We start from the raw sequence: 8,584 nt of genomic DNA, 5'->3' as shown, positions 1-8,584 counted from the left end.
TAGTAGAGGCCCAAAGGTGTTACCACCTGGTGGCTGTTCAATGGCTTGTGTGAAATGGCTCTTCAGGGTCTTAGTTCCATTTCCGAGCCTCTCACTAGAGCACATTTCTCACTGCAGTTACAGTCCAAGAAGATCTAAGTGGATAATTTGTAATGAGTAGTGTGCTCACATGCTGCTGCCTTCAACTCAGAAGTTTTAACAAATGAGGTCATTTTCATTTGCTATTTGAAATTATTTACTGATCATTTCTGCAAATTAAATGCTCTCGAGCGGTTTGTTCCGTATGTGTAATATCCAGAGGGCTGCTTGTGTGTCGGCAGGGCTGTGCTCTCTGGCCTCGCTCAAGGCAGTTGTTACAGCTGGGTGACAGACAAGTAACTGGATAAGGCGAAGTTAAGAGACTTGATCCCAAGTCACAGTGAGAGGTGGGAGTAGACTATAACTGTTCTGCCTCGGGAGTTCACTTAATGGGGTAGGAGGCACAAGATTAAATAATTTCTTCATGGAAAAGCACCTTAATAATTCAGGGTTATTTAATTTTTTGAGGGGGAAGGGAAGGTCTATCTTCGCAGTTATTGTTGCTTAGATGCACATAAAACCAGGTTATCCTGTGAAGAGCAGAAAGGATGGTCCCAGACAGGCTCTGTCCATCCTCCCCACACTGACAGTCCCATCTTCCCTCCTGTCTCAGCTCCCTCCCTCCCGTCTCCACTTGTGACCACGCGCTGTGTCCTGTTTGCCCGGGAGGTACGCGAGGCTTGTCGGATGGCTGTCAGCCAGCGTGGGGATGGCAGATCCCACCCAGTTTCCCCCGGGGACAGATTTAGCTGTCTCCTTACTACCTAATCACATCTTCACTTGGAAACTTGCTTGTATTGAAGCCTGCTGACCATTGGTCAAATGTGGTTGACACTGACCTGTGGAAGGGAGGCTGAGAGTCAGACAAAAGCTGCCAGTGGCTTCTGTTCTCTGCCCTTAAGAAACAGGGCTAAATGTGTTCTTGTTTGGTGGCGCACTGGGACACAGGCGGCACACAGGCTGCTGATGCGTCTCCATATGCGGGTGATCCAGTCAGGGCAGGTGCACTCGGGAAAGAAGCAAAAGCAGTTAGGGGTGTGTATGTGATGGTGGGGAGTACCAGCTGTTCACAACTAAAAAGCTGTTTGTTTCTGAAGGGGTCATGGTGAGTGCTACTGGATTGTTAGGCATCGAAGTAATACGGCTGTATAGAAGTAAGCTGGCATACCACAGCCCCTGATGTCTTCTGTTCTCAGTATTTCCCTCTTGTGTATACACCCTCAACCAGCATGCTTGAATAGTTTATCCTGCAGCCTAGAAGACTAGAGAGGAGAACCTGTCCTTTGAAAGTCTTGCCTATTCTCTTACATCCCTAAACTGTTCTTCTTCTGGCATCAGGAGTTCCTCTCCCAGCTGGCCAGAGCTGCACAGGGTTGTTCAGGGCTGCTTTTTGACAGAATTGCCTCACATTGACAGCAGTAGTTTGGGGAGCAGTTGATTGCAACCAAAAATCAGACGTGCTTCCCATAAACGAGTAGCTGGGTTGGCAGGGAGCTAGTGAATTACTCTGCTGCTAATCGCTGCTGAGAAGGAGGAAGAAGGTTTAGTGTAGGAAGAGCAGTGTCCTGATATATCAGGAAGTTTGTGAGATGGTTGTGGTCATCTTAGTACCGTGAATTCAGGAGCTCTGCCAATCTCAGACCATGTATTTTTCTTGTCTCGCTGTGTTGAGCACACAGCTTCTGTCCGTATCTGTAAAGACAGTTCTCCCTTCCTGAGAACTTGGTGAACATATTTCAGCTCATCAGTCACACTTTCAAGGCTGTATTCTGGATGAGTGTGGGGGGGATTGAGATGGGGAACTGTTGTGTTAAGAAACTTACCGGGCAGGGAATTTCACAGACAACAAACACGATGTAGGGTATTGCGATGGCTAACAGGATGCAAACGATGAACACTTTCATGACAATACTGAGGTTTATTCTCATCTGCATATCTTTGTCATCTGTGGATTCAATTTCGTCTAAAATGAGATAGAGAAGAATATTTGTGTTTACAAGCCTTTAACTGTTCAAAATTTTCTTCAGTGTTACTAGGTTGGGTTAGGTTAGGTGGAACAGAGCAGAGGAACAATTCAGAGCCTCCTGTAGGCTTTCACAGGAAGCTGTAAATCTCTCTAGAATCTTGGAAACTTTTTACTTTAAAATATTTCAAATATCTTTCAGTTCCTGCCTGGTTCCCCAGATGAAACTGGTGTGTAAGCACAGTCACAGCAGTAAGGTTTGTAACTTCCCGCTGAAGTCAGGCGAGGTTTTTAAGAGAAGCCAGGACCCCTCGTGGGACACGCTTGAACATGGGCAACTTCTTGTGAAAGTCACTGCTTAGATATTGTTTTCCCACGACAGCTGTGGATTCACGAAAGCACTTGGGCCAGTGCATTGATTGGCAGAGGCAATACTGCTATCCAGAGAAGCTGCTGTTTGGGAGAACTTGTCGAAGTCACGTGTGTGAAAGCCGGTATCTTTTTCTATCCTTAAATCTACCGCTACGCTGCTTCTGTGACTCTGGAGGGAGAGTTGGTACTTACCCTCTAAAGTTTTATTTTCTTGGTGCACGTGTGGGACAGTCAGACCCTCTGCAAAAACTTTCAGCTTGGGCAGCTTTGCTGTTATAACACAGTTTGATATCCCTGCCAGAAACACTGGAAATAAAAAGTTGTAAAAACAAATGTTTGTTTCTGTTTAAGCCGAAGAACCAGAAGCAGTTGAAGGCTCGAATGACTTGCATGCTGACACAGTTGGCAGGAGGTGGCACCGTACCTGGCAATTTGCAGTGAGGTACCGGAGACAGTTTTCTTGCTAGCAGGCAATTTCCTAATGTACTGAATTTTCTGTATCAGTTAATATTGGAAACTATATTTGCCAAAACCTCCTGGCTCTCCCAAAGGAAGTGAAAGCAACAGCATGGAATTATCCCAAAACCTGAAGCTTTCAGTAGTGTTAATTCTGGATCAGTACTTTCTCTTAGTTTGGTTTTTTTTTTGTTTGTTTTTTAAGAGAAAGGTACAGATTGATTTTTTTTAATAACTACTAAGGCATCAGCTATATGAAATTGAAGACTGCCCTCCTCTGATACACCTAAACATGCATTTGCTACATTGAACTTTTTACCTTTAAGAATAATTTTCCTCTGAAACTTTTTTCTGCGGTGTGTTAGTAAAGCACAGCTGTAGCTGGTGGCAGGTTTCCTGTTTGCACTGGTGGTGACTTCCAGGCTCTGCAGGGTGCACTTCTCCGCTGTCTGGTTTGTCACATCTCCGTGCATCTTCTCCAAATACAGCAGATGTACTTGCACGGGGCTTTGAAGACTAAAGCATTCCAGAGTGATGACATTTTGGGTTCCGCTTAACTTTCCCTTGGTTGCTGCTATCCCAGGGGCTGGAAAAGGGTAAGAAACATTAGAAATGGCTTCTCTTAAATTATTTACAGTTCTTCTTGCAAAAGGTTCAGGCCAGCACAGTTAGTGTGAGGGACGTACTGTTGTAAAGGAACTTCAGAGGCAGCTTGCTGTTAGTGTTACAATGAGGAAAATTCAAGCAGGTTCTCTGTGTGTAATCCCTTTGGTGGTTCTTTTTTGTCAGACTAGTTTTGTTCTTCATGCCTAAGCACATAGTAAGTTGTTACTCTCTGGAGGATAACACACACACTGTGTAACTTTATAGTTACCTATGGGCAAGCCCCTGAGATAGTTAGCAGAGAGACAGACCCCTCTGCTTGGGGTCCCTGTTGCCCCTGGGGACTCAGAAGGCTATGGGGGAGCTGCGGCCCTTCATCTAGGCACGCAGATACTGAAATCTGAAGGGTTCAGATTTTATGCAGAACTGCGGATGGCAAGTGACACCAGTACATCAAAGGCTACTATAATTTTTTTTTTTTTTTTAGCAAAACAGAGCAAAAATTTTGCATGATCTCTGGTATCCTTTTTGGTCAAGGAGCTGAGGGATAGCTGAGACAGCTGAACGTGTTAACCACACCAGCAAGAGCCCCGACGGCTTTCCTCTTCCATTGTTGCCTTACCTTGCAGGATGATGTTCAGGCTTCTCACACTGCCAGGTATTTCTGAGGCATTTTCCACATGACATTTGTAGTCTCGGGGGTCTGAGGGAATGGAGTGGAGGTTGAACCACTTGTAATTACAATGCATGGTTAAGTCAGTACTCCCCTCTTTTAGTAACTCATTTTAAATGTCAATGTTTTGCTGACAGCAAAGGTGCAAGAATCTGAGGTGAGGGCGTATGGATTAAAGATTTGGTTCAGCATATGGTAGAGGAGAGAAAGTTAGCGTGCAAAGGTATATTTATGCCTAACCCTTAGTCTCTTACAAAATCCTTAGTTTAATTCAGTTAGAACTTGCAAGTATGTGAACAACTCACCTTTTCTGCTGAGATTGTTGTGCGCAAACACTAAGCTAAATATTAATATTGTGAGCATAATTACATCTTCTCTTGATGATCTCTAAGCCCTTTTTATCTTTACTGCTTCCTTTGAGTAATGTTGTAAAGGTGTTTAAGCAGGTACCGAGCTGATTAGTAGAGATCCCTGAAGAGCTCTGTGATCGTATATTCCTGTTCAAAACTCCTGCACTTTTAACCTGGCCAAGAAACGGAGGGTTTAAAGTTAGAGCCTGAATTCACTGCAGATTGTACTAATTTCTAGTTTTGACCCAGCCAGGAGAGATGTGAAATTTGGTAAAAAACAGACCTGAAAAAAAATCTTACCTGTCTGTCAAATCTCCTTCCAATGCGTATGTCACAAATTAACCCTGAACACGAGTCCCAGAGTTAAGCACTGAAATGGGTGAAAAGGGTAAAGGCGGTGTCTCGTGGGAGGGGGGCCCAGGCCACGCTGTGGTCCTGGACTAGACTGGGGCTGCTGGTTGCCATGGGGCTGAGCTCCTTCTAGAATGGGCCCCATGGCAGCTACCCCGTTGCTGAGGAGCAAACAGAACCCTTTCCTAAAGCCTTCTCCTCCAACGAGAGGTTCCCCAGCAACCTCCTGAGAGCTGTGGCCGAGGCTTGAGCCTGTGGGCCCAGGGTGAGCCTTGGTGCACAAGCGTGGCTAAATACGCCATGCCGCTTGGGTGGAGTAAAAGCAGCACCGTGTAACCCCTCCGCCAGCATCACCTGCCCTTGCAGGTCTTTTGTAGAGACAAGCCTTCCCACTCGCCTAGGGCAGCTCCAAATCGGGGCAAGGGGACACTGGCAGGGATTTCCACCGGTGCTCTGGCACAGGGAGAAGTGATGCCAAGCAGGCTGGTCCCAGGCCATTTCGGGCTTTTTAGATTATTGATGAAGCCTAATGCTGCTTAGGAAATGAAGGCAGCCTGCGATGACCTGCTGCCCTGGTGCGGGGTTGCTCCCAGGAGCTAGGAGGGAGCCCAGGCTGAGCCCCACATGCCTCTGGGTGAAATGCAGTAGCTCTTGGGGGCAGCCCAGCAAATTCAGAGGCAATATATCAAGGCAGCATACAGAAATACGTGGGAAAATTATCAGGCTACTGTCTGCAGGTTTAATTAAAAAGTCCTGTTGAGGTTTCTTTAGGCTGTTGGGTGGATTGTTTCTGGAGAATTGGCTTTTTCAGTATTAGACACAAGGTGGCGATAGAAATCACATTTTCCTCTGAAGCCTCTGGCTTCTAGATGATGAATAACCACAGGTTTATGTCCCCGATCACGGAAGGAAGGATAGAATATTGCTGTTCAATCTAAACTAACCCTGACATTTCAAATGACTGACAGTCTGGAGACTCGAGAAAACGTTTCCATAAGCATTGATAATGCCAGGAGATGCTTACTTTCCTCAGCCTTGTAAATAAAACCTAAAAAATATTGGAAAGAGAATGTGATTATAAAGAATTTCAAACACGTAAATGTTTATTTTTAATGTAGTTATCCAATACCGTTACAAAAGGTTCAGCATCCCAGCTAAAATGCTCAGTTTTGCTTTCTGATTAGTTTTGTTGCTTCTGTTCCTGGGATGGAAATGCTGAAAGGAGCCTAACTTTGCAGTTTTACAAGATGATTTAGTGTGCTTCCTGAAGTTGTAAGAAAACTTAGGACCAGTAACAGCACATTATGTGGACTGAGTTAATGATGGCAGCTAACCTGCTAACTGGAGAGAATGAGATATTTTGTTAGTGATTATCCTTGAAAACAGGCAAATATTGACAGTGCTGTCAGGATTAATACTTCATTTCTAATGTTTAAAGTGTTCTGTAACATTTTCTAAAAAGTTAAAACATGGTTTTGATTTAAAAAGCTGTCTGACCTTTCTCTCTTTTACCTGCCTGCCAGGAGGTGAGTTGTGCCAGGATGGATGGCATCACCACCCCCCTAACCTGGGATGATCTCTCCTGTGTTTGCACCGGTGATGTTATCAGAGCCTGGGGGAGAGATGTGGAACCCTAACTTGGTGTCATAAAAGGTAATAACATTTTCCCTTTTTTTTTTTTTTTTATAAATTATTTACTGCATTGGGTTGCAAGGCTACACTTGCTTTTTTTGAGAAAATGGCAGGGGGAGGGATTGCACATGTGAACAGTGCATGCACTTGTCAGTCGTGTAAGAGTAAATAATGTTCTGTGTCCAATTCCTGAACGCAATAGAAGAAGGACAGGCATTTAACCAGCTCCCTGCCCCCAAAGCAGAAACATGGTTACGACTCAAAATCTGATAGAACTATCGGAAAGTATGTCTGAACTTTGTGAAACAATATGTTCACGTTAAAATACACATTACTGCTGCCCACAGTTCACATTTTTAACCAGTCCTTTGTAACTACTTCAGTCTAGAACTGAGGGAAATTTTGAACCCGTTTCTGCTCCTACATAAGTCAGCAAAGTTCACCAGGTGTTCTAAATGTGGGATTTGATTCAGCCTGGCCCATAATTAATAATTGCTGGCTATTCCTTACCCTTCAGTGTATTCCAGATCAGTTGCTGTAATTCCTCCCAAATTGTCTTTCCTTGTAAAAAGTGTTCCACCAACACCTGTTCACAATGCGGCGAGATTTTCTTGCTGGCCTCAGTGGGTAGGAGCAGGTGTGAAAGATAAGCCCAAAGCTTTTATTTGCTTGTGTAAAATTCACATAACGGAATATTTTGGGATCTATTCTGTGCTGTATGTGTATAGGCTACTAACAGCTGCCCTTCTGTGTGATATGCACTGGATCCATCTGTGAGAAAGCCCATCCATTAATGTTACAGTGATAAATGAAGTGCTGCTTTAAGGCCATCAAAGCTGAGGGTGGCCCAGGGCTATTATTAGTGTTCAATTTCAAAAGCACCTTCCAAATCCATGCTTTATTTTTAAGGTTAATGTATTTCATTCGCTGTTTTCACATGTTCTTTTCTCTCTTTGCCCTTGAATGGGAGAGTTGCTACAGGATTTAATTGCATGTAGCAATCACTCCTCCAGCAGTATTTGAATAGTATTTGACTGGATGGATGAAGAGGGCAGGGCAGACAGGCAGCATGCAGGTTTTAGCATGACCAGAGTACTCGGAACACTAGGTAGGATGAACTAAGCACCTGTCGTAATCTCTGATTTTGTAAGTTATAGTTATCATCAGTGATTTAGTACACGCTCCCTCAGCATGCCAAGCACTCCCCCTCACTTTGTGTGAGTTGGGATTTAGCACTGTGTATGATTAAGATAACATTGACTGGCCTTCTCTTTTAACTCCTCCATAGAAATATTATCATGGAGGAAGATTCTTTGTGTAAGACATATCTACAGAGATTTAAAAATGTCTATGCCCCGAACAACTTCCCAGATTGAGTCCTGATGGAGGTGAGAACACGGTCTGTTCCCCCTAAAATAATATTAGCAACTCTAGAGCCCCAAGTAAGATATTCCAGCTGTGTGATATGTGCCTGCGGAATGCACGCATTCCAACAGCCACACATCCCCGGTAACCATTGGCTCAGACTGAAAACATGTTTTAAAAAGAAATTCCCCATGGTTTTAAACTGAAGTCTGTGGCAGACAGAATTCCCCGTTCTGTCACCCCTCCTGCTGCTGCAGTGACGTTCCTGTGAGCTTAGACAGCTGTCCCAGAGCAGTCCCCAGCCAGGATGAGCTTTCCCAGGGGTATCCTCTCAAACCTGGCGTCACCCCGTTATTCGAAGCACAGGAATAAAGAGCCCAGTGCAGGTATACACTGCACAAGAAAACCCCGATTTCCCCGCGAAGGAGAGGAGGGTGCAGGGACGTACGGGTGTCAGTTCTGTCCCTCCTGGAGCCTGGTGAGGAGCCCTGGCCCGAACAGACCCCAGAACTCCCTGCGCAGGTACTCGAGGCCTTTACACCCCTCGGCCTCGCTGCCGCTCCCAGCGGGAAGGGACCTGCCTGCACAGATGACCAGATCCAGCATTGGGAATTAAACTTGCCTTGCTTATTAGATTTAAATTTCAGCAACTCTGTAATGCAACAAAATTTAAAACAAAACTTTGAAAGTAAGAAGCAGAAGGGGCAGTTCTTCAAGGCGTCGTGCCGGGGCCCTGGGGGT

At 45.0% G+C, this 8,584-nt stretch overlaps 1 protein-coding gene across 1 annotated transcript; it reads right to left on the bottom strand.

The window, feature by feature from the left end:
* Positions 1-1,901: 1,901 nt before the first annotated feature.
* LOC104460124 (chromosome unknown open reading frame, human C17orf78) lies at positions 1,902-4,221 on the bottom strand (the record flags this gene model as incomplete). The annotated part of the gene is made up of 4 exons (XM_010087121.1): positions 4,095-4,221; positions 3,189-3,455; positions 2,606-2,719; positions 1,902-2,041 (listed from the first exon to the last, which is right to left on the bottom strand). Coding segments are annotated over exons 1-4 (648 nt in total), but the record flags the coding sequence as incomplete, so codon positions are not given.
* Between the last annotated feature and the right edge of the window lie 4,363 nt (positions 4,222-8,584).

This window comes from Pterocles gutturalis, unplaced genomic scaffold, assembly GCF_000699245.1.
Source record: "Pterocles gutturalis isolate BGI_N339 unplaced genomic scaffold, ASM69924v1 scaffold45576, whole genome shotgun sequence".
In the NCBI taxonomy this organism is placed as follows: Eukaryota; Metazoa; Chordata; class Aves; order Pterocliformes; family Pteroclidae; genus Pterocles; species Pterocles gutturalis.
This window is presented reverse-complemented; position numbering and strand designations above follow the sequence as displayed.